Below are 27,552 nucleotides of genomic sequence, written 5' to 3' on the forward strand. Positions count from 1 at the left end.
ACCTCCTAATGGCACCTGGTGATTTTGGCCACTGTGTGACACAGAGTGTTGGACTGGATATGCCATGGGCCATTGATTTTATTGATCTATTGGTTTTATTGTACTTTATCTATTTGATTTTATCTGTATGTGTTCTGCCCTGAGCCCATTTGGGATAGGGCGAAATATAAATGAACCAAATAATAATAATAATCCATCATGGCTTCTCTTATGTTCTTAAGAGTACAAGTTGCAGTTTGCCACTTTCTGTCAGTTGGGGAGCGCCAGTGGGAGGACGCTGTTGTTGTCTTCCTGCTTGTGGACTTCCTAAAGGCAGCCTGTCGGGCACTGTGTGAACAAAATGCTGGATTTCATGAGCTTTTGGTTTGGTCCAGCAGGGCTCTTCGTAGGTTCTTATGACAGTGGGCTCTTCTGTGCTCTCATTTTCATTGGTCAATGTTGCTTCAGGGGGTTTTCACCCCGCTGTTTTGCTCCCTCTAGTGGTCACATTGATGCTGCATCTGTGTATTGCCAGCAGGGAAATACGCTGAAGATTCAGCGATGTAACATTGGAGTGACCCCTAGGGGGAGCAAAACATGCAGAAAAGGGGGGAAAAGACTTGAAACAATAGGGGCACACAAGCAAGAAAATGAGAGAGTGCGGAAGAGTCCATTGTCAAAGTGGAGTACTATCAAACCAATATGGAGCGCTCATTAAGCTGCAACTACTGCTAGGACTTTGCTATTGGGTTTCCAGAGGTTCTTCCTGCCTCCATCACTGCCACGGAAACCACATTGAGTGATTGATGCATTACCATGTGACCAAACTTTGAACTTCTGTTTAAACTGATTGTTGACGTTCTCCTGTTCTTTTCTCCCTGTCTTGAAAAAAAAAAAGCGTTGAAAGATTGATGAGCGAACAGGAAATGGAACTGGAGGCACTGAACGAAAAAGCTGAGGCTTCCCACAGTCACGCATCCAACATCCAAAGCCAGCTGGAAATCATTCAGTAGGTCTCCTCAAAATGCTGTTCTGGGACATCACTGCAGGGAATCTAAAGCAAGCTGTTCCTCCCGCCAGTTTGGTGTAGTGGTTAAGTGTGCAGACTCCACTCCTCCACTTGCACCTGCTAAAATGACCTTGGGTCAGCCACAGCTCTCACAGGAGTTGAAAGGACAGTTGCTGTGAGAGTCCTCTCAGCCGCACCCACCTCACAGGGTGTCTGTTGTAGGGGAGGAAGATAAAAGAGATTGTGACCACTCTGAGATTCAGAGTGGAGGGCGGGATATAAATCCAATATCTTCTTCTTCTCCCACTCTGTCAATAACGGGCCCTTGCCTTCTTGTTTAAACAAGGCTCAAGATCTGTGAAAACATTTTTTAAAAAAATAAATAATTTTTGGGATGAGAAATAATACACGAATGTTGAGTGGGAGGGGCCATGGCTCCATAGCAGAGCATCTGCTTTGCATGCATAAAGGTCCCAGGTTCAATCCCAGCCGTTTCTGTTTAAAGGGAACCGATAGTAGGTGTGGTGTGGCGGTTAAGAGCAGGGGGCTCTAATCCTGAGAGCTGGGTTTGATTCCCCGCTTCTCCTTCACCTGAAGTCTGCTGGGTGACCTTGGGCCAGTCCCAGTTCTCTCTGAACTCTCTCTGCCTCCCCTGCCTCACCAGGTGCCTGTTGTGGGGAGAGGAAGGGAAGGTGACTGATTGTAAGCCACTTTGAGTCTCCTTAGGGAAGAGAGAAGCAGGGCATATAAACCAACTGTTTTTCTTCTTTTAAAACACAGCTTCTGCCAATTGGTATCCAGGGGTGGCCAACGGTAGCTCTCCTGATGTTTTTTGCCTACAACTCCCATCAGCCCCGGCCACCGTGGCCAATGGCTGGGGCTGATGGGAGTTGTAAGCAAAAAGCATCTGGAGAGCTACCACTGGCCACCCCTGGTATAGATCACGCTGAGCTTGATAAATCAGTGGGGCAAGTCAACCAGTGCGTATACAGTCTAAGAGCCAGTGTGGTGTAGCAGTTAAAGTGTCAGATTAGGATCCGAAAGGCCCAGGTTCAAATCACCACTATTACTGTTGATATCCAGATAAGAAAGATCAGTTCCCCTGGAGAAAATGGCTGCTTTGGAGGGTGGCCTCTAGGGCATGATTCCCCCCTTGAAGTCCCTTTCCTCCGCAAACCCTGCTTTCCTCATGCCCCACCCCCAAGATCCCCAGGTATTTCCCAACCCAGAACAGGCAACCCCGCATAAGACTGAGCCGTATATGACTCTTTTTTTTCTTAGTGGGTGTTCATTGTCTTTTCCTTCCATTCTTTTCCTCCTTAGAGAACAGGCAAAAAACCAGAGTTCTGTGTACATGCGGCAGATCGGTCAGCTCGAAGACACAGTTTCTCAGCTACATTCGGAGCTTCGAGAAACAAGGAGGATGTCTGAAGACAAGGTGAGTGCAAAACGTGCTGGCGGGAACATCTCAGAGGAGTTATGTGCACGTACGTGTTGTATCTTCTTTGTGGGCACCCTGGAGGTTTGGCTCTTCTTGAGGCATAGAACGGCCTTTTGCTGTAACCTTTTGGAGCCTGTGGGCACCGTTGGGATCCTGACACCGTGCGATGGGCACAGCCACAAAATGGCTGCCGTGGCTTACCTTCAGTCACACAGAGAGCCAGTTTGGTGTAGTGGTTAAGTGCACGGACTCTTATCTGGGAGAAGTGAGTTTGATTCCCCACTCCTCCGCTCGCAGCTGCTGGAATGGCCTTGAGTCAGCCCTAGCTTTCATAGGAGTTGTCCTTCAAAGGGCAGCTTCTGGGAGAGCTCTCTCAGCCCCATCCACCTCACAGGGTGTCTTTTGTGGGAGGTGGGGAAAGTGAAGGAGATGCTTTCTGAGATTCGAAGAATAGGGCGGGTATAGATCCAATTTCTTCTTCTTCACCGTGTAGATGTTGGTGCTGTGGCAGCAATAGGATTGTCAGGTCCCCTCATCATGCAGGGGGTGGGGGGTGGGAGGCATTCTGGGACATCCCCGATGTGATGACATCACCCGGAAGTGTTGTCATCACATCAGGGGTATCATGTAGTGGAGCTCTGTTTTTTGGTTAAAACCCTATGGTAAAACGAGCTTCAAAATCTACTGTAACACATCACTGCATGATGACCCCGAAGTGATTACGATTCCGAGCAATGTCATCGCATCGGGGAAGTCCCACGACATAGTCACTGTTTGGGGGCGGGGTTTCCCTGCTGGCCAGCGGTGGGCAGAATCCCTGGAAACCGGGGGAAACCCCACTGGGACCTGGGGAGTGGCAACCCTAGGCGGCAGTGGCTGCCAAAGCAGAAGCTTTTAAAATCTGCACAAGCAGATCTCTAGTGGCCAATCAGAAGCTTAAATGCCTAACCTGGCCACGCCCACTTTCTAAGAGCAGGGGGGTGGGGGCCGCCGGCCAACAGGCCCCGCCTCCTCACCATTGAGCCACTGGCCTGTGGGAGAGGGGAACTCACCCTGAGAAAGCGGGAGATCCATCCGACGTGTGTCTGCGTCATTGATCACACGGCCTGTCGGGTTTCCCCCAAATACCAGAATGTCGCCCCCCAACCAGGCCTCATTTGGGGCAGGAGCTCACAGGAGCAGAGCTCCAGAACCTCTGCATGTTATTGTGCTCTTTCTTTCTTAACCTCCCCCCACTCCACCCCCCCAAAAAACAACCCCTTTCTTCTGGACTCCGTTGTTCAAACCCTCTGTGGGGATTTTGCTGAGCTCTAAGATTTGACAAACTTTCTAATATTTCCCCCCACACACACACAAAAAATGGGAAAATAACCAAAACATATAAAGCAGGCAGATAGAAAACTTCATCATTTATTTATTTATTTATTTATTTATTAGTTTGCATTTATATCCCGCCCTCTCCGCAAGCGGACTCAGGGCGGCTTACAGCTGTGGTCGCATAGGAGAAAGCAATTTAAAAAGTATGATGGGAGTAAGGTTTTATTACGACAATTCTAATTCAAGAAGCATTTTAAGGTAGATGCTGAACTGATCTAATTTAATACACCTTCCGGTGATGTCAGCTGTGTTTGGCATATGCAAATGAGTTGTGCTAATGAGCTCCGGCACCTCTTTTTCTACAAAATGACCCCTGCCCCCAACGTTCCCAGACGTGTTGACCAATCAAAAGCCTCGCTGGGCAAAAGCTTAATCTGGTCGCTTCTGGGTCACATGGGCAGTGATGTAGACATATCGCTGTCAAGGCGTCTCCTTGCCGTGAGTACTTCCATGTTGGTTCAGATAGTAGAACACTGTGTTGTTATGCTTGTAAACGCAGCTGGCTGCTTAATCATATTGTGTCAATGTCGCTTACAAGTATCCGTTTCTCACCTTGAGATAGTTGGTACCCCTGAACTCTTCAAGGCTGTACTCTCAGAGACTATCGTTGTTTGCGGCCAATGGGAACTGGAAGGCGGGGCAGGGGTGCTGCTTCATGGGTAGAAAAAGCCGCTTTTTTACTTGAAGGAAGTGATGGTCTGCACCAGGGGTGGCCAAACTGCAGCTTGGGAGCCACACGTGGCTCTTTCACACATATTGTGTGGCTCTCGAAGCCCCCATCTCCCTGTCACCTGACCTGGAAAAATCATTTATCTCTTTAAGTCACTTCTGCAAGACAAGCCAGCTGGCAGCCTGGAGAATGCATTTAAAGTTAAAGTTGCTTTCTTTCCACCTCTCTCTCCTTCCCCGTCTATTTGTCTTCCTTCCTTTCGGCTCTCAAACAGCTGACGTTCGTGTCTTGCGGCTCTCGAACATCTGCTGTTTGTGTCTTTCAGCTCTCAGACATCTGATGTTTATTCTGTGTGGCTCTTACGTTAAGCAAGTTTGGCCACCCCTGGTCTATATGTCTGATTGTTTGCCTGTGACTCCTTGGTTCTAGCAAGACCTGGCCTTTCCTGTTACAGCTTTGTCACTGAATAGAGTTTCTACGATTCAGCAGACATAGAGTTCATCATTAATGAAGACTGTGCAGTACTTGACAATCCCTGTACATCAGATGGGCCTCCCTGCTGTTCCTGGGAATTCCCCCCCTCCCACTGCCGGTTGCTGGGAGGGACCTAGCAACCCTAATCAACCCCTCTGGCTCCTGGAGATTTAGCGGACTGTGCCCAAGCCTTCCCAGACATAGTTCTGATACCGCAAAGGCTTATTTGCAAATAATAATTTCATTTGCAAATAATTGCAAATAATAATTTCATTTGCAAATAATAATTTCATTTGCAAATAATTGCAAATAATAATTTCATTTGCAAATAATTGCAAATAATAATTTCATTTGCAAATAATTGCAAATAATAATTTTATTTGCAAATAATTGCAAGTAATATTTTTATTTGCAAATAATAATAGCAATAAAGCTAAGATCCTCAGGAGACTGGCACCCCAGAACACCTTCTTGTTTGTTTTGTTGTGTTTCTTAGAAACTGAGCCATACGGTTCACAGAGCCCCGCTCTTCCCAACAGAAAGCTGCTGTAAGCCCAACGTTTTTTTCAATGTGTGTGTGTCGATCAATATCTTAGATCGAGGATCTGGAGAAGCAGCTGCATTTGGCTCGTTCCGAGATGTCCGAAACTCAGAGCGAAAGAAATCAGGTCAGCCAAGAAAGCGGAAATCTGGACGATCATTTTCAGCAGCTATCGGTAGGAAACTGAGAGAGAGAGGAATAGTAGATACATATAGGTTGCTTTCAGTGCTCCCCCCCCCCCAGTGCTCTACAAGAGACTTGTACAATATCCTTGCAATGCAGGCCAATTTCCTTATCCTGGTGGTGCAGATAGGGCACTTAGGCTGATTCGCCTGCGGCCATCCTGTGATGCAGAGTGGTAAAGCTGCAGTACTGCAGTCTGAGCTCTCTGCTCACAACCTGAGTTCGATCCCGGCGGAAGCTGGGTTCAGGTAGCCGGCTCAAGGTTGACTCGGCCTTCCATCCTTCCAAGGTCGGTAAAAGGAGGACCCAGCTTGCTGGGGGGAAAATGTAGATGACCAGGGAAGGCAATGGTGAACCACCCTGTAAAAAGTCTCCTGTGAAAACGTCATGATGCTACATCACCCCAGAGTCAGAAATGACTGGTGCTTGCACAGGGGATTAATTTTTTTTTTTAAATCCCATTGTTAGTTAACTCCTGGCTGAGGTGAGATTTAAATGAGGCACTTCATGGTCTGCAGTTCTACCTCTTAGTCACACAACATATATTGTGGTTCCATCCAGATATAAAAATCAGGGATTGTAGAATCATAGAGTTGGAAGGGGCCAGACAGGCCATCCACCCTAAGGCCTTATATCCTACTGAGGTCTCTCCTCTCCCCAAACTCTATTATCCCTAGTTCCACCCCCCCAAATCTCCAAGTATTTTCTAACCCAGAGCTGGCAAACCTCATAGTTGTATGCGGTATATTAAAATCGATTAAACCTATATCAAAATATAGCTCCTGAACCTTTCTGAGGGTTCCCCCTCTTCCTCCCCACCTACCTTGTCCATTGAATCGTAGGTGCAGCTGCATAACAATCTCTGGATTAGGACAGTGGGCAGCCAGCCAGCCACTAGGGGCTTTACCACGCCCCCAGCAGCCCTCATTAACCCCAGGAGAAGCCCACACCACCCTTTCTCCACTTCTTATGTGATTCTGTTTGGCAGGTGGCTTGCTGTCCTTTTGACTGGGGGGGGGGGGAACAGCCCAGGAGAGCCCCAGGTGAGTGAGGCCTGCTTGGGCTGGCTGGATCTCAGGCCAGCCCAAGCAGGCCTCACTCGCCCGGGGCTCTCCTTGCATTGGGTTGCTTTTGGCTGGTGGGGGGAGGGCAGCAAAGGAGACTGTGACCGCTTTGAGACTCAGAGATTCAGAGTATAGGGCAGGATATAAATCCAATTGGTGGTATGAGGGCGATGATGGGTACAGGGGGCAGCGGCAGTAGGCCCTGCTGGAAGGTCTGGGCCTCAGCGGCTGCCCCACATTGGCCTGTGCTGACACTGGCCCTGCTTCTGGCCATCCAGACACTCCAGCTGGCTGTTAAATTCCAACTCTCCCTTGTTCAAAGTGAATCTGTTTGTGACTTTATTAATGGCTCGTTGGCTGTCTGTCTGGCTGCAAAGGTTTCCTTCTTTTCAACCGCTTCCCCCCTCGCAATGAGTCTGTGCCGCCCCCAGGCCAAGCTGCACCGGACAGACACGGAGCTGAAGCTGGAGAAGGAGCAGAACAAGAGGCTCTGGGACCGCGACACGGGCAGCAGCATCACCATCGACCACCTGCGGAGAGAGCTGGACAACAAGAACATGGAGCTGCAGCGCATGGAGTCCCTCGTCAGCTCCGTGAAGATGGAGTGCCAGGAGCAGATGGAACGGCAGGTCAGTAAAGGCGGGGGAAGCCGAGAGCGGAAGAAACCTCACCGAGTCGGTGGGAAATCCCTCCGCTTTCACAGTGGTACTTCCAAAGCGTTAGAAGACAAATGAGTTCTGGCTGACATCCTTAAATTTAATTCTGACCATGTTTGAATGCATCTGTAAGCTCGGTTTTATCTTGATTTTATCTCCAATGTTTAAATTTTTATATTCTGTGTATTTTTATCTGAATCTATTATGCCATTAAAGGTTTGGTATGGTATGGTACAAATGAGTTCTTCCCCATCCCCCCCAGACACAAAATTGAACCTTGGAGCCAGTTTGGTGTAGTGGCTAAGGCTCTCCCAGATAAGAGTCCACACGCTTAACCACTACACCAAACACTAAACGCATTAATAACGTAGCAACATAAAACAGCATATTAGTTGTTGCCAAAACTAGAGAGAGACAGACAGCAGTCAGCAAGTGAAAGACTATTTGATAAGTTCAGCCGCTCACGTATATATCCAGGTTGCAGGGTCGCTTTAGGAATATGTAAGAATCCTGGCTTCTCGACCTGCATTCCCAGGCTTAGGAATTGGAGAACAAAACCAGTTTGGTTTCATAAGAACGTAAGAGAAGCCATGTTGGATCAGGCCAATGGCCCATCCAGTCCAACACTCTGTGTCACATAAGAACATAAGAGAAGTCTTGTTAGATCAGGCCAGTGGCCCATCCAGTCCAACACTCTGTGTCACATAAGAACATAAGAGAAGCCATGTTGGATCAGGCCAATGGCCCATCCAGTCCAACACTCTGAGTCACATAAGAACATAAGAGAAGCCCTGTTGGATCAGGCCAGTGGCCCATCCAGTCCAACACCCTGTGTCACATAAGAACATAAGAGAAGCCATGTTGGATCAGGCCAATGGCCCATCCAGTCCAACACTCTGAGTCACATAAGAACATAAAAGAAGCCCTGTTGGATCAGGCCAGTGGCCCATCCAGTCCAACACCCTGTGTCACATAAGAACATAAGAGAAGCCATGTTGGATCAAACCAATGGCCCATCCAGTCCAACACTCTGTATCACACAGTGGCCAAAAATTTATTTATACACACACACACACACACACACACACACACACTGTGGCTAATAGCCACTGATGGACCTCTGCTCCATATTTTTATCTAACCCCCCTCTTGAAGCTGGCTATGCTTGTAGCTGCCGCCACCTCCTGTGGCAGTGAATTCCACATGTTAATCAACCTTTGGGTGAAGAAGTACTTCCTTTTATCCATTCGAACCCGACTGCTCAGCAATTTCATTGAATGCCCACGAGTTCTTGTATTGTGAGAAAGGGAGAAAAGTATTAATAAAAAAAGAGTTAATTCCACCACCACCACCCCAATATGTGTTCAGTACAGGGGTTGTTTTGTAGAAAAATAGGTGGTGGAGCTCATTAGCATAACTCATTAGCATATGCCACCCCCCCACCAGCCAAAAGCAACCTGATGCAAGAAAGGAGAGCCCCGGGTGAGCGAGGCCTGCTTGGGCTAGCTAGAGATCCAGCCAGCCCAAGCAGGACTCGCTCACCCGGGGCTCTCCTTGGCTGCCCCTCCCCCCCACAAACAAAAGGCCACCAAAATCACATAAGAAGTGGAGAAAGGGTGATGTGGCCTTCTCTAGGGGTTAATGAGGGCTGCTGGGGGTGTGGCAAAGCCCCTGGTGGCTGGCTGCCTGCCCGCTCTCCTAATCCAGGGATTGTTACGCAGCTGCACCTACTATTCAATGGACAAGGTAGGTGGGGAGGAAGAGGGGGAACCCTCAGAAAGGTTCAGGAGCTGTGCTCCTGTGAGCTCCTGCTGAATCTGAGGCCTGCTTCAGTATATATATATGTTCATATATATATATGTTCATAAATGATTTAGAGTTGGGAGTGAGCAGTGAAGTGGCCAAGTTTGCGGATGACACTAAATTGTTCAGGGTGGTGAGAACCAGAGAGGATTGTGAGGAACTCCAAAGGGATCTGTTGAGGCTGGGTGAGTAGGCGTCAACGTGGCAGATGCGGTTCAATGTGGCCAAGTGCAAAGTAATGCACATTGGGGCTAAGAATCCCAGCTACAAATACAAGTTGATGGGGTGTGAACTGGCAGAGACTGATCAAGAGAGAGATCTTGGGGTCATGATAGATAACTCACTGAAAGTGTCAAGACAGTGTGCGTTTGCAATAAAAAAGGCCAATGCCATGCTAGGAATTATTAGGAAGGGAATTGAAAACAAATCAGCCAGTATCATAATGCCCCTGTATAAATCGATGGTGCGGTCTCATTTGGAGTACTGTGTGCAGTTCTGGTCGCCGCACCTCAAAAAGGATATTATAGCTTTAGAGAAGGTGCAGAGAAGGGCAACTAGAATGATTAAAGGGCTGGAGCACTTTCCCTATGAAGAAAGGTTGAAACGCTTGGGACTCTTTAGCTTGGAGAAACGTCGACTGCGGGGTGACATGATAGAGGTTTACAAGATAATGCATGGAATGGAGAAAGTAGAGAAAGAAGTACTTTTCTCCCTTTCTCACAATACAAGAACTCGTGGGCATTCGATGAAATTGCTGAGCAGACAGGTTAAAACGGATAAAAGGAAGTACTTCTTCACCCAAAGGGTGATTAACATGTGGAATTCACTGCCACAGGAGGTGGTGGCGGCCACAAGTATAGCCACCTTCAAGAGGGGTTTAGATAAAAATATGGAGCACAGGTCCATCAGTGGCTATTAGCCACAGTGTATGTGTGTATATAACATTTTTTGCCACTGTGTGACACAGAGTGTTGGACTTGATGGGCCGTTGGCCTGATCCAACATGGCTTCTCTTATGTTCTTATATAAGCTACTAACTAAATTTGTGGAAGGTTATGAGATGAAGAATTGAGCAGTGACTCACGAAAGCTTCATCCCTTGCCACAAATTTTGTTCACCTTTCAGGTGCTACTCAGCTCTTGCTCTTTTCTGCTTCTGCAGACATACTAAAATGGCAACCCATCTTGATCTAAATGAATAAGTGAGCAGTGGCTCATGAAACCTTATCCCCTGCCACAGATTTTGTTAGTCTTTCAGGTGCTCCTGGTGGACCCTTATGCTTTTCTACTGCTGCAGACAGACTAGCACAGCTACCCCTCTTGATCTGTATATTAGCTACAGTTGTCTGGGGAAGCACTGAGGGTGAGAAGATGGAGTGGGCACCTTGCAAGTGTAATGATGTCACTTCCAGGGAAAACCCAGAAGTGACAGTGGTAGTTTGGGTATCTCCAGAAACTCTGTAGTTTCCAGCAATTCCTAGAGCTACTGCTGCTGCATTCAAGTTTTCCCTGGAAATGACATCATCATCAGGGCTTTTTTTTGTTAGCAGGAACTCCTTTGCATATTAGGCCACACGCCCCTGATGAAGCCAATCCTCCAACAGCTTCCAAGAGCTTACAGAGCCAGTTTTGTGTAGTGGTTAAGTGCCTGGACTCTTATCTGTGAAAACCGGGTTTGATTCCCCACTCTTCCACTTGCAGCTGATGGAATGGCCTTGGGTCAACCATAGCTCTCGTAGGAGTTGTCCTTGAAAGGGCAGCTGCTGTAAGAGCTCTCTCAGCCCCACCTACCTCACAGGATGTCTGTTGTGGGGGGAGGAAGGGAAAGGAGATTGTGAGCCGCTCTGAGACTCTGAGGGTGGTTTCACACAGGAGATTTGCCCCGACTTAGCCCTGCCTCCCACTCGGATTAAAAGTGCATGAGCACGTCTGCCCTCTGAGCTGCACCCGTACTCACCACATCTCCAGACGCCTCCTATCCGCATTAAAAAGCTACCTGGATTTTCCTGGTAGCATCCCCCTGAATCAGTTGTAGGTCGGATAATCAGCTGCTGTCTGAATGCCCTGGGGCCACTCATAAGCGGAAGAGCTGTGTGATCCCACTAAGCCATTTTGGCAAGGTCAAGTTTTTTTCTTCCCCCTAACCCCTCTCCGAGGTGCGCTTCTCCAATTGAGCGCACACACGGGGGGCCTTTTTAAAAGAGACAGCCCTTTCCGCAGCTGGTCCGTGGTTGAGCCGGGCTAGCAGTGTGAATGGGCGACCCCTGATCGCTGCCGGGATCCCGCCGCTTCAGCAGCAGCTGTCTGATTGCCCAGAAAGGGGTTCAGACTTTAGCGGATTTTTTCTGAACAGGATACAATCGTGTCAATTTCACAGTGTGAAACCAATCTGAGTGTAGGGTGGGATATAAATCCAATATCATCATCTTCATCATCTTCTTCTTCAAGGGCTACATCATGGGGCGTGCCTTAATATGCAGAGGAGTTCCTGCTACAGAAGAGCCCTGATCATCACGCTTGTGATGCTGCTTTAAAAAAAAAGAAATTGTCCCCCACTACTGCTTGGTGTAGCAGTAGGAGCCTTGCAAGTGGGGAAATCCTTTGCCCCAACTAAGGGGTCGGTAGGCCTACTAATATTAGCCTAACTGATAGTGTGAAAACTAACTGGGAAATGCCTCCCTTTCCAGATGTCTGCGATCAAAGAGAAGAACGAAAGCCTCGAGAAGGCGGCCAGCGTGACCACCCAGCAAGAGTCCACCCAGGAAACGCTCCGTAAAGTTTCCGAGGAGCTGTCAGAAACGAAGCTAAGCCTGGAGTCCGCGGAGAGGCAAGTGGCAGAGCTGACAGCCTGCCTGCAAGAGAAAGAGAGGACAATTGACATGACCAACAGCGAAATCCAGAGTCTCCGGGCCCGGGTGGACAGCAGGCTGCACGAGCTCCAGCAGCTGAAGAACGAAAGCGATCGTCTGCGGAGCACACAGGCCGACTGCGAAGCCTTCAGGCTGCGGGTGACAGAGAAGGAGAAGGTGATTGAGATCTTGCAGAAGCAAATCGACAACATGACCCAAATTCTGGGCCAGCACAGCCGGACGGCTGGCGCCACGGAGATGGAAAAATCGCAGCTTTTGAAAGAACTCGGCGACAAAAAACAGGAGCTCCAAGGACTTAAGGTTTGTGTGTTTTTGCTATCTCTGCATCTCCCATACTTTGGGGAGGGGGAGGGGGGAGTAGAACATTTCAAGAAATTTTGAAGCTACAGGAAAACACGCACACAACTGGGAAAAAAGAACAGGACCAGTTTCCCACTAGCCTTAATGTACTCTCACGCTCCTCTTCTCTGCGGGGGTTCTTTCAGATTTCACACTATCTGCCCTGGGGCTGCAACTCGCTTCGCCTTTTTTTGCACGGCAAACAGAAACCTCTAAAAACCAGTTTCTGTTTGCCACGTGAAAAAAGGCGAAGCTGGTTGCAGCCCCAGGGCAGATCGTGTGAAATCCAATGGAACCCCCGCAGAGAAGAAGCATGTGAGAGCGATGTAAGGCTAGTGGGAAATTGATCCAAGATTTTTTGGGGGGGAGTGGTGGTTTAAATATATGCAATACATACTTTCCCTATCAAATCTAAACTTCTTTTACTGCTTGAACCATATGAAGTACATTATTTATAACTTTGCATATAAAATTGGTCTATTTGGTATAAGAACATAAGGGAAGCCATCATCTTCATCATCTTCTTCTTGGCCCATCCAGTCCAACACTCTGTGTCACATAAGAGAAGCCATGTTGGGTCAGGCCAATGGCCCATCCAGTCCAACACTCTGTGTCACATAAGAACATAAGAGAAGCCATGTTGGATCAGGCCAGTGGCCCATCCAGTCCAACACTCTTGTGTCACATAAGAACATAAGAGAAGCCATGTTGGATCAGGCCAGTGGCCCATCCAGTCCAACACTCTGTGTCACATAAGAACATAAGAGAAGCCATGTTGGATCAGGCCAATGGCCCATCCAGTCCAACACTCTGTGTCACGTAAGAACATAAGAGAAGCCATGTTGGATCAGGCCAATGGCCCATCCAGTCCAACACTCTGTGTCACATAAGAACATAAGAGAAGCCATGTTGGGTCAGGCCAGTGGCCCATCCAGTCCAACACTCTGTGTCACATAAGAACATAAGAGAAGCCGTGTTGGATCAGGCCAATGGCCCATCCAGTCCAACACTCTGTGTCACATAAGGACATAAGAGAAGCCGTGTTGGGTCAGGCCAATGGCCCATCCAGTCCAACACTCTGTGTCACATAAGAACATAAGAGAAGCCATGTTGGATCAGGCCAATGGCCCATCCAGTCCAACACTCTGTGTCACATAAGAACATAAGAGAAGCCATGTTGGGTCAGGCCAATGGCCCATCCAGTCCAACACTCTGTGTCACATAAGAACATAAGAGAAACCATGTTGGCTCAGGCCAATGGCCCATCCAGTCCAACACTCTGTGTCACATAAGAACATAAGAGAAGCCATGTTGGGTCAGGCCAATGGCCCATCCAGTCCAACGCTCTGCGTCACACAGTGGCCAAAACCCAGGAGCCATCAGGAGATCCATCAGTGAGGCCAGAACTCCAGAAGCTCTCACACTGTTGCCCCCCAAGCACCAAGAATCACTGCCCCAGACAGTGTTCCATCCATATGTCGTGGCTCATAGCACCTCTGCTCCATATTGGTTGCAAGTAAAAGTATAAGTTCTTTTCTCTTTAATATAAGAAAAAATACAAAAATAAAAATTAATATAAGAAAAAAATACTTTTGAGTACCATTTTTAAGGCCTTTTCTTTTTGCCATCTCAGAAACAGGGGAAAAGCTAGAAGCTGAACTTTGTCACAGTGAAAACACTGAACTCGCTAATAATAATAATAATAACAACAACATATCACCATTAAACTTCTAACAGCCAGGGCTTTTTTTTTAAAGCAGGAATGCACAGGAATGCAGTTCCAGTTGGCTTTGTGTCAGGGGGTGTGGCCTAATAAGCAAACAAGTTCCTGCTGAGCTTTTTCTACCAAAATAACCCTGCTAACAGTGTATTAGCTGTTGCCAAAACAGACAAAGGATGGATGGATGGATGGATGGATGGATGGATGGATGGATGGATGGATAGATAGATAGATAGATAGATAGATAGATAGATAGATAGATAGATAGATAGATAGATAGATAGATAGATAGATAGATAGATAGATAGATAGATAGATGCCTTTTGGGCCACGGATGACTCGACTATAGGCATATGTAGTCAAGGAGGTTGCTGAAAACGACTGTGGACATACTTGCAAGACTGCAAGTTTTATTTCTGTGATATGAAATCCAAAGTACCAAAGCGAGAACTGGGTTTGCTTCCATAGTTTTCTCAGGAGAAGAAAGACATCCGGATTAATGAACTAGAGGCCAGCCTGAGTTTGATGGAACTGGAGAAGGTGAAACTGGTAAACATCAACACCGAGTTGATGCTGGAACGGGACGAGCTGGTAGAGAAAGTGAAATCTAGCCAACTGGAGCTTGCTGCGCTCGAAGGTAAAGCGCATGAGATTGCATGTTCCCCTTCTTCATGTCCTCGCGTTATTTACTTTCTCGATGGTCTAGAGATGCTGGGCACCAGCCTTACATCCCCAGGAGATTCAGAGGCAAAACAGGGGGTGGGAATGATGTTGATATATTTGCCCATGTCACGTCTGGGCAAAAACCTGGATATGACATTAGCTTGGCTGTGGATGCTCTGAAAACTCTAGGATATTTCCACAGAGTTTGTAGAGCGTCATCCAGGTTTTTGCCCAAATTTGATGCCAACCTGTAGCCAGATTCCTGTCCCCTGCCAGGGCCGGCTCACCCACTAGGCAAATTAAGCATTTGCCTAGGGCGCCTGGTGGGGGGGTGCCGAATTGGGCTCTCCCCCCCCCCCCCCCCAGCACTCAGGACAAATGCCTAATTGCCCTGGGGCAGTTAGGCGACTGTGGAAGCCACCCCCAGCATGATCAGGCCACCTCCGTCTCCCCCACCCCCCGCTCGGCGTTCTCAGACTAGTGACGCCAGCCTCGTGCTTACCCATTGCAGCCAACATCACAATAGACCCTTCTCTTAATATAAAGCAGGAAGAGGCTTCACTCTCACCCCTCCCTTCCAGAAGCCTAGTTCTGCTCTCTATTAAGAGAGCGCTATTCTGATGCCCCCTGAAGCCGGTGAGCACGAGGCTGGTGTCTGAGCGCGCCGGGGTGGTGGTGAGTGGAGTGGAGCAAAGTGCGTTGTGGTGCTGCAGGAAAAAACAGAAGGGGTCAGCCTGGGGGTGGATGGGGCACTGCACACTTTTGGGCCAGCCCTGTCCCCTGCCAACGCAAGAGGCAAGGGTGGGTGGAAGAACCTTTAAGCGGGAAATCACGCACCAGAAGTGGACATCGGGCATCCATACTGAGGTCCCACTCCTCTGTTTCTTTAATTCAGAAAACTGTCTTGTCTCCTGGCAGGGCTTTTTTGAGCAGGAACACAGTCAGGGAGTGTCGGGGGGGTGCAGCCTAATATGCAAATAAGTTCCTGCTGGACTTTTCCTACCCAAAAAAGCCCTGTGTGAAACAATGGTGATGGCAGGGTGCGTGGCCTAATATGCAAATGAGTTCCTGCCGGACTTTTCCTACCCAAAAAAGTCCTGGGTGAAACAATGGTGATGGCAGGGTGTGTGGCCTAATACGCAAATGAGTGGGTGTGTGGCCTAATATGCAAATGAGTTCCTGCTGGACTTTTCCTACAAAAAAAGAGCCCTGTGTGAAACAATGGTGATGGCAGGGTGTGTGGCCTAATATGCAAATGAGTTCCTGCTGGACTTCTACCATAAAAGCCCTGTGCGAAACAATGGTGATGGCAGGGTGTGTGGCCTAATATGCAAATGAGTTCCTGCTGGACTTCTCCTACCAAAAAAGCCCTGTGCGAAACAATGGTGATGGCAGGGTGCGTGGCCTAATATGCAAATGAGTTCCTGCTAGACTTCTCCTACCAAAAAAAGCCCTGGGTGAAACAATGGTGATGGCAGGGTGCGTGGCCTAATAGGCAAATGAGTTCCTGCTGGACTTTTCCTACCCAAACCCCCCTGTCTCCAGGTATGATTTCTCTCTCTCCTTATTCCTGTGCTGGCTGTGGTGGACCAGGATTCATCCCAGTTGGCACGCCCCTAACTGTCCCTTCCATTGCTAATTTCCAAAGCTGTTGAATTGTTTATTAAACAATTGCAGGACACAGCAAAAGCCCAATCTTGGGGGGGGGGGGCGGGGTTTACCTCTGCCATTATTGAAATGTAAATTGTTTGTACAAACTTTGGCACTAGCACCTACTGGTACTAGCACCTACAATTTTAATAATTGTTTTTATGTCTTATGTTTTATTGCTGTTTTATTTTGTTCGGTCATTGTTTGACCCTAACCTGTGAGCTGCCCTGAGCCTATTTATAGTATTTAAAGTATATTTATAATCCCCCAGGGAAGCATATGCTGATCTGAGTAGCCCAGGCTAGCCTGATTGGTTGGTTGATTGATTGATGGGATTTATATCCCACCCATCCTGCCAAGGCAGGCACAGGGCAGGTAACAGCATAAAAACATACACATTAATCCATTAAAATCCTAAAATCATCAGACCAGTAAATTACACTTCACAACATTCGTGAAGCACAAGATGTCTGTATTCTGTGAATCTGCTCCAGGCAGGCTAATTATAGTTCATATCACCCGATCTCAGATGCTAAGCAGACCTGGCCAGTATTTGGATGGGAGACCTCCAATGAATACCAGGGCTGAGACGCAGAGGCAGGCAATGGCAAACCGCCTCTGGACGTCGCTTGCCTTGAAAACCCCACAAGGTCTCGGTTGTGACTTAAGGGCAAACCCCAGCGACAGATAAAACTTAAAAGTAACATTTCCCATGCCTGACAAGAGTCTCTGCTAACCTTCTCAGCAGCTGGCTTACAGGTGATTTCATACCAGTTCTTTCTAGTACACTCACCACTAAAAAGCCAGTGGGGTGTAGTGGTTAACAGAAAACATAGCGCAGAGCAGGGCTGGCCAAACTGCGGCTCAGGAGCCACATGTGGCTCTTTCACATATATTGTGTGGTTCTCAAAGCCCCCACCACCCCATTGGCCGGTTTGGAGAAGGGATGTGTCTCTTTAAATCACTTCTCCAAGCCAAGCCAGCTGGCCACTTAGACAACGAATTTAAAATTGCTTTCTTTCCACCTCATCCTCCCTCTCCTCCCTTCCCCATCTATTTTCCTTCCTTCCCTCCTTCCTTGTGTCTCTCAAACATCTGACATTCATGTCTTGAGGCTCTCGAACACTTGACACTTATTCTATGTGGGTCTTACGTTAAGCAACTTTGGCCACTCCTGGTGCAGAGTTTAAGAGTGGCAAACTCTAATCTGGAGAACCGGGTTTGATTCCCCCATTCCTCCTCCACATGAAGCCTGCTGGGTGACCTTGGACCAATCACAGTTCTCCCAGAGCTCTGTCAGCCCCACCTGCCTCACAAAGTGTCTGTTGTGGGGCGGGGGGGGGGGGGGAGGGAAGGAGATTGTAAGGAGTCGCTTTGAGACTCCTTAGGTTAGAGAAAAGCAGGGTATGAAAACGCAGCTCTTCTGGTCTTCCTCTCCATGTTGTTACTTCAAAGCAGCACATCCCCTTTTTTGCCTCTGTGACCTCTTCATCCTGCTGTAATGGAGACTTCAGCAGACTTAACATGTCTGAAAGTCAGGCTAAGGCAAATTTTTCTTCCACACCACCTCTGAGCTCAAGTTAACCCTGTCTTTCCTCAGCAGGTGGAAGCCCTAAAAAGGGTCTTGGGATACTTTCCTAGGAAGCAGATTTAGTGTAATGGCCAGTTTGGTGTAGTGATTCAGTGCGTGGACTCTTATCTGGGAGAACCAGGTTTGATTCCCCACTCCTCCACTTGCACCTGCTAGCATGGCCTTGGGTCAGCCATAGCTCTGGCAGAGGTTGTCCTTGAAAGGGCAGCTGCTGTGGGAGCCCTCTCCAGCCCCACCCACCTCACAGGGTGTCTGTTGTGGGGGAGGAAAGTAAAGAGATTGTGAGCCACTCTTGAGACTCTTCGGAGTGGAGGGCGGGATATAAATCCAATATCTTCATCTACCTCACAGGGTGTCTGTTGTGGGGGAGGAAGGTAAAGGAGATTGTGAGCCGCTCTGAGACTCTTCAGAGTGGAGGGCGGGATATAAATCCAATATCTTCATCTACCTCACAGGATGTCTGTTGTGGGGGAGGAAGGTAAAAGAGATGGTGAGCCACTCTGAGACTCTGTCCTTGAAAGGGCAGCTGCTCTGAGAGCCCTCTCAGCCCCACCCACCTCACAGGGTGCCTGTTGTGGGGGAGGAAGGTAAAGGAGATTGTGAGCCACTCTGAGACTCTTCGGAGTGGAGGGTGGGATATAAATCCAATATCTTCATCTACCTCACAGGGTGTCTGTTGTGGGGGAGGGAGGTAAAGGAGATTGTGAGCTGCTCTGAGACTCTTCAGAGTGGAGGGCGGGATATAAATCCAATATCATCATATTCTTCTTCTTTCTCTTCTTCTTCCGCTTCTTCCTTCATCCTACTGCTCTCCCAGTTTGTAGCTCATTAGCAGAAAACATCCTTTGCGTTCTGGAGGATCCAGTCCAGGCATCCCTTCTTCAGATGTTTTTAAAAAGTGGTTTCAGGTCACGGACCTGCAAAGAAACCATGCCAGAACTTACTTGCCGGCAGACTGAGCTAGCCTGGCCAGTGATCTGACTCAGTATAAAGTAGCTGTGTATGAAAACTTTGCTGGGAGGCGAAATCGCTTGCCCTGGACACATTGGCCTTAACTTCCCAGGATCCGCTGAAAAAAGGGGAACCAACTGCTATGAGATCAACATGGCTGCTTCCAAGATCAGTATGTTCCTGTGCAGGTGTTTGTTCATCCACGGTTCTCGGCATCTAATCTCTGCCTCCTCTCTCTTAAACCGCTTCCTCAGCCTGCTAAACACACCAAACTCCCATTCCAAGTCCCACGCGCCTTCTTGGCCAGTTGCCTTCTGGCATTCCTTGGCATTTGCCAGCCTGTCTTTGCCTCCAGCCTGTCCAGCCAATTCTCTCTTGCTCTTGGTTCTGTCCCGTCTGCCCACTCTCTCCCCAACTGGGCCCATGACTGACGTGTGGGGACAGCATGCTATTTATTCCAGAGAGGCCCATGGCAGAAGGACCTCATTTTTCCTCTGATGCCTTGCAGAGGAAGTGGATGCGGTCAAGAGTGATTACCAACTGAAGAGCGAAGAGCTGGAAACTTCTGTGAGCAAGCTGAGGATCCAACTCAAGACTGCCCGGATGGAGCTGGAACAAACCAGGGGCACCTTAAGGACCATGGAAGGATCTGATGGTCACGGTAATCCCAGAAGCCTTGTTGTTTTGTAGAGGCTGGTTTTGTTTGCAAGAGGAGAACTTGTGTATTGGTTTCAGGCCTCAGATTCAGCAGAAGCTCACAGGAACACAGCTCCTGAACCTTTCTGACAGTTCCGCCTCCTCCTTCCCACCTTGTCCATTGAGTGGTAGGTGCAGCTGCATAACAATCCCTGGATGAACTCCACCTCCTTTTTTCCTACAAAATGACCCCTGATTGGTTTTATTTATTTTTTAAATGTAAAAAGGTAAAGGTAGTCCCCTGTGCAAGCATCAATCATTTCCGACTCTGGGGTGGCGTCGCATCACGTTTTCACGGCAGAACTTTCTTACGGAGTGGTTTGCCATTGCCTTCCCTAGTCATCTACTTTCCCCCCAGCAAGCTGGGTTCTCATTTTACCGACCTCAGAAAGAAGGCCTCAAGCCGGCTACCTGAAGCCAGCTTCTGCCGGGCTCAAACTCAGGTCATGAGCAGAGAGCTCGGACTGCAGTATGTATCTCCAGTGTGTTACCTGCAAAGTTTCAGAGGGCAGCCAGGTTGGCCTGCAGTAGAGCAGCTAGATCCGATTCCAATAGCATGTGAGAGACCAAGAAGATAGGTAGAAGAAGAAGAAGACCGCAGATTTATACCCCGCCCTTCCATCTGAATCATAGTCTCAGAGCGGCTTACAATCTCCTTTATCTTCCGCCCCCCCCACAACAGACACCCTGTGAGGAGGGTGGGGCTGAGAGAGCTCTCACTGAAGCTGCTCTTTCAAGGACAGCTCTGCGAGAGCTATGGCTAATCCAAGGCCATTCCAGCAGCTGCAAGTGGAGGAGTGGGGAATCAAACCCAGTTCTCCCAGATAAGCGTCTGCGCACTTAACCACTACACCAAACTGGTTCTCAGGTAGGACATGAGCTTTGAAGCGACAAAATTCCCTTAAACTCTGATGAAGGATGCTTTGTCTCTTGATAGCTCCTGCCACATAAGTATTGTTGGTCTCTTAAGGTGCCACTCAAGAGTAACTGTTATCTGCAGAGGGTTTCTAAAGATCTCATGAAAAGCCAGCTGCCGCTAATGCACTGGGAATTGTGTCTTTTACAGCCATGAAGGTTGCAGTGGGAATGCAGAAGCAAATCACAGCCAAGCGAGGACAGATCGACGGTTTACAGAGCAAGATTAAGTTCTTGGAGGAGGCAATGACCAACGCGACTAAGGTCAAAATAGCCGAAATGCCTAACCTAGTTTGATTCCACATAGCGATTTTCGCTCCAGTTTGCAGACTGGGGTGGAGGGGGAAATTAGCATCCACACAATGTCGTCTTCTTTTTTTTCCAGTTTGCAATGCATTTTACTCCCATACAACCAGTTGAATACAATGGTAATCTGTTATCAATTGTTCAAAAGGGTTTTTTTTTAAGTCTGTACTAATGTACTTAGATAATCGTAATACGATGCAAATATTCCTCTTTGATGGGTCCTTGCATTAGAGCATTCTGCATTCAGAAAAGAAAATGCTGAGATATTACAGCCAAGAGATGAAAAAAAAGCCCTCGGAGGTTTTTAAAAATACATCTTGATTATTCTATTGCCATATATCATAGAATCATAGAGCTGGAAGGGACCTCCAGGGTCATCTAGTCCAACCCCCTGCACAATGCAGGAAACTCACAAAGGAGTTCACAGGATCCTCATTGCTGTCAGATGGCCATCTAGCCTCTGTTTAAAAACCACCAAGGAAGGAGAGCCCACCACCTCCTGAGGAAGCCCATTCCACTGAGGAACTGCTCTAAAGGTCAGAAAGTTCCTCCTAATGTTGAGCTGGAAACTCTTTTGATTTAATTTCAACCTGTTGGTTCTGGTCCTACCTTCTGGGGCCACAGAAAACAATTCCACCCCATCCTCTATAAGATAGCCCTTCAAGTACATGAACATTCAATGAGCTCTTTTCTGTACATTCTTTAAGCGAAATAAGTTCGTCGAGTGGAAGTTTAATCATTTGTGGTAAACCTAATCCTTCCCGTTCATGTTCTGTGCCATCTGCTTTTGTCTTTCCAGGAGAAGCATTACCTGAAAGAAGAGAGGAACAGGTTGAGTCAGGAGCTGAGCTATCGGTCCTCTTTGAACAACAAGCTGTTGGGAGAGCTGGAGATTCTGAGGTGCCAAAATAAATGCATGAAGGAGAAACTGGCTGCCATGGAGGCAGCCTTTGATAAGGTAGTCTTTCCACCTGCCTTTCAGTTTCTCTACAGGCCTGGCCTTATCTTCAGACAGGTGGTTTCCACATGGGAAAGAGCTTGAGTGGTTTCCAAAAAACTGTTATGTCCCCAGTGCATCCCCCACCAAAATTTTGAATCCTTTAAAAAATCACTACTAGAATATCCAGGGCTTTTCTTGTAGCAGGACCTCCTTTGCATATTAGGCCACACACACCCTGGTGTAGTCAATCCTCCAAGAGCTTACAAGGCTTTTCATACAGAGCCTGCTGTAAGCTCCAGGAGGATTGGCTACATCAGTGGTGTGTGGCTTAATAGGCAAAGGAGGTCCTGCTAGAATTCCTTACAGGGCTCTTCATACAGGGCCTGCTGTAAGCTGCAGGAGGATTGGCTACATCAGGGGGTGTGGCCTAATAGGCAAAGGAGGTCCTGCTAGAATTCCTTACAGGGCTCTTCGTACAGGGCCTGCTGTAAGCTCCAGGAGGATTGGCTACATCAGGGGTGTGTGGCCTAATAGGCAAAGGAGGTCCTGCTAGAATTCCTTACAGGGCTCTTTGTACAGGGCCTACTGTCAGCTCCAGGAGGATTGGCTACATCAGCGGTGTGTGGCCTAATATGCAAAGGAGGTCCTGCTAGAATTCCTTACAGGGCTCTTCGTACAGGGCCTGCTGTAAGCTCCAGGAGGATTGGCTACATCAGGGGTGTGTCACCTAATATGTAAAGAAGTTCCTGCTACAAAAAAAGCCCTGAGAATATTTAACACACCAGTGTAACAACGGGGTAACAGGTTTGTGAAAGGTCATGTTATTGGGGTATTTGATTACTGTAGCAGAGTGACATTGAGTGCAGTAAATAAATCTCCCTAGAAATGTATTGCAAAAAAGGTAAGCTTATAATGCAGTTCACATTAAGGTTACAGTCAAAAGGAGAGAGAGAGAGAGAGAAGCCTAATCTGAAGAGTACTTTCCTTTCACAAGTGGTCAGCTTGTCTGACATCACGCTTGTGGGTGTATGCAGGGCCGGCCCTAGAGTATCTGGCACCCTAGGGAAGGCTAACTTCTGGTGCTCCCACCTCCCCTCCCACAGCGTTAACCAGTTTTCAAAAAGAGATGAATTGTGAGAAAAACGAAAAACACAAAACTTGAAGTTTCTCCCTGACCTGGATAGCCCAGGCGAGCCTGATCTTGTTGCATCTCGGAAGCTGAGCAGGGCCAACTCAAGCAAGTATTTGGAAGGAAGACCTCTTTCACTGAATCATGGGGGGGGGGGGGGGGGGGCAATTAGGCACCCCCAGAAGGCCAGCGCCCTAGGTGGTTGCCTAGTGGCAGAGCCGGCCCTGGGTGTATGAGAGCACTGTTTCTACAGGAGAGACCTGCAGAGACACGTGTCTCTGTGGAAAGCCATGTGCAGGGAGGGAGAGGACAAAGCAGAGAGAGAGGAAGGGTCAGAGGTGAGCTCCCAGGTTAAGACAGAGACGCATCCCATTCAAGGAGACGAGACCTATACACTCTTAGAGTGGTGTAATGCCCCCCCCCCCATGTCCAGGCATGCTGAGTCACTCACTCCAACACTTACCCACTTTGATAGAGTTATACTCTAAACCACTCAGAGACTGCACTGATCACAGCAGGTTTTATTTTGCAGTAACAGTCCCGTTTATTTTATTTTTTTTGTTTCAAACATGCATTTGTTGCTGAAAAGGCCCTCTCTTGTGGTCCCACCGGATGAGCTTCTCTGATCCGTGGGACAGTCAGGGGGGCCTCTCCGTGTGATCTTTGTTCCCAGGCAGGAACACAGGGGAGAAGGCAGTCCTTCTGTTACCCAGTCCGTTAGACATGTAGAGTTTGAATGGTCACAAACAACCCCTGGAATTGGCCTCAGAAGCAGATCAGAAACCAGTGTAATTGCTGTACGATTGTGTTAGTCACATGATCTGGGAACCGGCCCCCACCAGCAGTCTGACCGTGGCATTCTGCACTAGCTGCAGCTTCTGAGCAGTCTTCCAGGGTAGCCCCAAGCGTTGCAGTAGTCCAGCCTAGGTGTACAGAAGGCGCAGGTCACTGGGGCTAGATCAGGCTGACCCAGGAAGAGGTGCAGCTGGCACACTGCCCAAAGCTGGGAGAAAGCACTCTGAACCCCAGAAGCTGTCTGATTTTTCTAAGGTGACTGCTGCTTTGTCTAGCTGGACTCGTAAGGTGTGACTTTGGCTGTTCAAGGGGATTATAACACCATCCAAGACAGGAGATCTTGAGTCCTTGGACTGCCTCCCTGCCAATCCAGAGCATCACTGCCTTGTCAAAATTAAGTTTCATAGGTTTCCCATGAGCTTTCTTTCCTTTCACCATGAACCTCTCTAAATCTCCAAAACGTTGCCGCTGCCGCTTAACCCTGTCGTCAAGGTTGATCCTCTCTGCCATCTTTCCTTGCAGGCCTCTGTGCAGTTTGCAGAATGCCAGTGCCTCATGCAGCGTCAGGAGCAAGAACTGATGCGCTGCAAACTTCAGCACGCTTTGGATGTGAAGGTGGGTCCTCTGCTAAAAGTACCAGGAGATGCCGTCATGGCTGGACTTTGGGCCAGAGGTCAGAGCACAGGCTGTGGAAAGTCCCCCCCCCCCCGCCCCCCAAAAGCTGGCTGTGGCTTTGCAAGTGAAGCATGGTGCATGCGGGTGACGGGGCGGCCATCGAGAATTTCCGTGATGTCCACCAAGTGATTTTTAGAACATGATGGGGCCTCGTGGAGCTCTTGCCCAGCATGGCTTCTGATTGGCTGCCCAGAAGAAATTAACCTTGATTCAGCTGCAGCTGCATCTCCCCAGTGTTGGTTTTATTCTTCCTCACTCCTCTGTCCGAGTGTATTTTTTTAAAATGATCTCTCTTCTCCATTGCACATGCGCTTCCTATGCGTGGTTGGCTCCGCCTCCGGTGGCAGCCATTTTGTAGTTGTGCCCTAGGGTTGCCAAGTCCGACTCAAGAAATATCTGGGGACTTTGGGGGTGGAGCCAGGAGCAAGGGTGTGACAGACACAATTGAACTCGGAAGGGAGTTCTGGCCATCACAAGTAAAGGGACCACCATGCTCCTTTTAAATGCCGTCCCTCCATTTGGAATAATGAAGGATAGGGGCACTTTCTTTTGGGGCTCATAGTATTGGACCCCCTGGTCCAATCTTTTTGAAACTTTGGGAGTATTTTGAGGAGAGTCAGAGTGCCATTCTGAAAATTTGGTGCCTCTACCTCAAAAAACACCCCCCCTAGATCCCCATCTACCCATAGATCAATTTTCCATTATACCCTATGGGTCTCCATAGGGAATAATGGAGTGCCCAGTGACCATTTCCCTCCCCCCCTTTCTGATGACCCCAAAGCAGGGGGAGGGCCTCCAAACCGGGGGATCCCCTGCCCCCACCTGGGGATTGGCAGCCCTGTTGCACCCACCACTCTGTGTCAAAATTCCAGTGATGCTTGCAGGCTCCAAGAGGTTGGGAGCCCTGCATTACTATCTAAAAAGGAAGAGGCAAAAGGCCAGGGATTAACATTTCCTAGCTGTACCAGTGGGAGAGGAGGGAAGGCGGCATGGTGGAGCCCGATCTCCTGAGGTCTCAGCAGCTAAGCAGAGTCGGGATTAGGATGGGAGACCACTGAGGTAGACCCTGCGGAAGAAGGCCACGGCAGACCTCCTCTGCTTCTCACTTGCTGGGAAAACCCCATGCTGGGATCACCCTAATTCCCTGGCGCTTGATGGCATTTACACACGCACCAAGGGGAAGTACATATGCTCTTTAAATTCCTGGACATTTCTTGCATCGGCTGTTTATTGTACAGTTTGTCTCACGCCGAGATTGAACATATGAACATATGAAGCTGCCTTATACTGAATCAGCCCCTCGGTCCATCAAAGTCAGTATTGTCTTCTCAGACTGGCAGCGGCTCTCCAGGGTCTCAAGCTGAGGTTTTTTCACACCTATTTGCCGGGACCCTTTTTTGGAGATGCCAGGGATTGAACCTGGGACCTTGAACATATGAAGCTGCCTTATACTGAATCAGCCCCTCGGTCCATCAAAGTCAGTATTGTCTTCTCAGACTGGCAGTGGCTCTCCAGGGTCTCAAGCTGAGGTTTTTTCACACCTATTTGCCGGGACCCTTTTTTGGAGATGCCAGGGATTGAACCTGGCACCTTCTGCTTCCCACTGAGCCACCGTCCCTCCCCTCAACCTCAGAAGTTTCTCACTTTCCCAATAAATTAGACTGGTATCACCTCAGTGATTCTTCCACTACCAATACTGCTGATGATGTGTGCCTGTGCTGATGGCCTTACCATCTGATCAGCACTAGATAAGTGGTCCAGCCCCATAAAGGATGGAGTCGAGTGTGTACCAAAGAAGGCAGCACTAGTCTCTCATTTTAACAAAGGCCTTGCTTGGAGAGTCAGCACTGCCTCCCATGTGCTGTCCCCATTAGACCAGGGGTCTCCCCCCGCCCTATCTTTTCTAGTTTGAGAGCCAGTTTGGTGTAGTGGTTAAGTGCGCGGACTCTTATCTGGGAGAACTGGGTTTGATTCCCCACTCCTCCACTTGCACCTGCCAAAATGGCCTTGGGTTAGCCATAACTGTTGCAAGAGTTGTCCTTGAAAGGGCAGCTGCTGGGAGAGCTCTCTCAGCCCCGCCCCCCTCACAGGGTGTCTGTTGTGGGGGGAGAAGATATAGGAGATTGCAAGCCTCTCTGAGTCAGAGAGAAGGGTGGGGTATAAATCTGCAGTCTTCTTCCCAGCCTTTCACTGACAGGTTTCTTTTTCCGCAGGAGCTGCAGGGGCCTGGCTATAAACTGGGCTCCTCTCCCATGAAGCCGCGCCATTCAGCCCTGCCTCACTCCAGCCACATGCCTATTGTAAGTATCTCTCTGGAGCCTCCCCTAGATCCAGCCAGGCCAATGCAGGAGAGAGGGTGCTGGAGACATCAGAACACCCCCCCCCCCCATTATGTACCTGAAACGCCATCAAGTTGCAGCTGCCCACTTGCAGCCACCCTGTAAGGCTTTCAAAGCAAGAGGCCAACAGAGGTGCCAGCATCTGTCTCTGCACAGCCACCCTGGCCTTCCCACGTGCTCTCCCATCTCAGTAGTAACCAGGGCCAACTCTCCTTAGCTTTCAGGACCTGACAAGGTCAGGCAAGCCTGGCAGCTCATGTGCTGAATCTAGCTGTCATGAGGGAGCGCATATTGTATTCCTGGAATGGGTGTCCAGGTGACCTACTTGACTCGAGGAATAAAGCCGTTTTTAAAACAGATTTACCCCTGTGAACACTTCTGCCTTTGCAGAGCTGTCTTCCTTTCCTCCACATGGTCGGGGGAGGGGGGAGCTCAGTGGTAGAGCCTCTGCTTGGCATGTGGAAAATCCCAGGTTCAATCCCTGACATCGCCAGTTAAAAGGCTGAGGCAGTAGGTGATGGGAAAGACCTCTGCCTGAGACCCTGGAGAGCCACTGCCAACCTGAGTAGACAGTGCTGACCTCGAAGGACCAAAGGTCTGATTCAAGATAAGGCAGCATTTGTGTCTTTTTAAGCAAGAGTAATGTGTTTCCTTTAAACCTCAGCTTAATCCTTGTATGTGGTGTGGGGATGTCCCAAAACAGGTGTTCTTAACTCAGCATTCTCACGAATTGGTTCAGGCTACAACAGACTCCGAAACATCTGTTTTTGTAAAACA

General features: G+C 48.7%; 1 protein-coding gene across 1 annotated transcript in view; it reads left to right on the plus strand.

Moving 5' to 3' along the window:
• LOC132577673 (coiled-coil domain-containing protein 158-like) overlaps positions 1-27,552 on the plus strand; it is a 62,519-nt gene that overhangs the window by 15,990 nt on the left and 18,977 nt on the right. Inside the window, exons 7-17 of the mRNA XM_060247467.1 lie at positions 878-988; positions 2,312-2,426; positions 5,547-5,666; positions 7,170-7,367; positions 11,884-12,366; positions 14,594-14,762; positions 19,489-19,641; positions 20,743-20,855; positions 21,697-21,855; positions 24,284-24,376; positions 26,650-26,736. Coding sequence (XP_060103450.1) covers positions 878-988; positions 2,312-2,426; positions 5,547-5,666; positions 7,170-7,367; positions 11,884-12,366; positions 14,594-14,762; positions 19,489-19,641; positions 20,743-20,855; positions 21,697-21,855; positions 24,284-24,376; positions 26,650-26,736 — 1,801 coding nt within the window. The remainder of the gene's footprint in view (positions 1-877; positions 989-2,311; positions 2,427-5,546; positions 5,667-7,169; positions 7,368-11,883; positions 12,367-14,593; positions 14,763-19,488; positions 19,642-20,742; positions 20,856-21,696; positions 21,856-24,283; positions 24,377-26,649; positions 26,737-27,552) is intronic.

Source organism: Heteronotia binoei, chromosome 9 (assembly GCF_032191835.1).
Source record: "Heteronotia binoei isolate CCM8104 ecotype False Entrance Well chromosome 9, APGP_CSIRO_Hbin_v1, whole genome shotgun sequence".
NCBI lineage: Eukaryota > Metazoa > Chordata > Lepidosauria > Squamata > Gekkonidae > Heteronotia > Heteronotia binoei.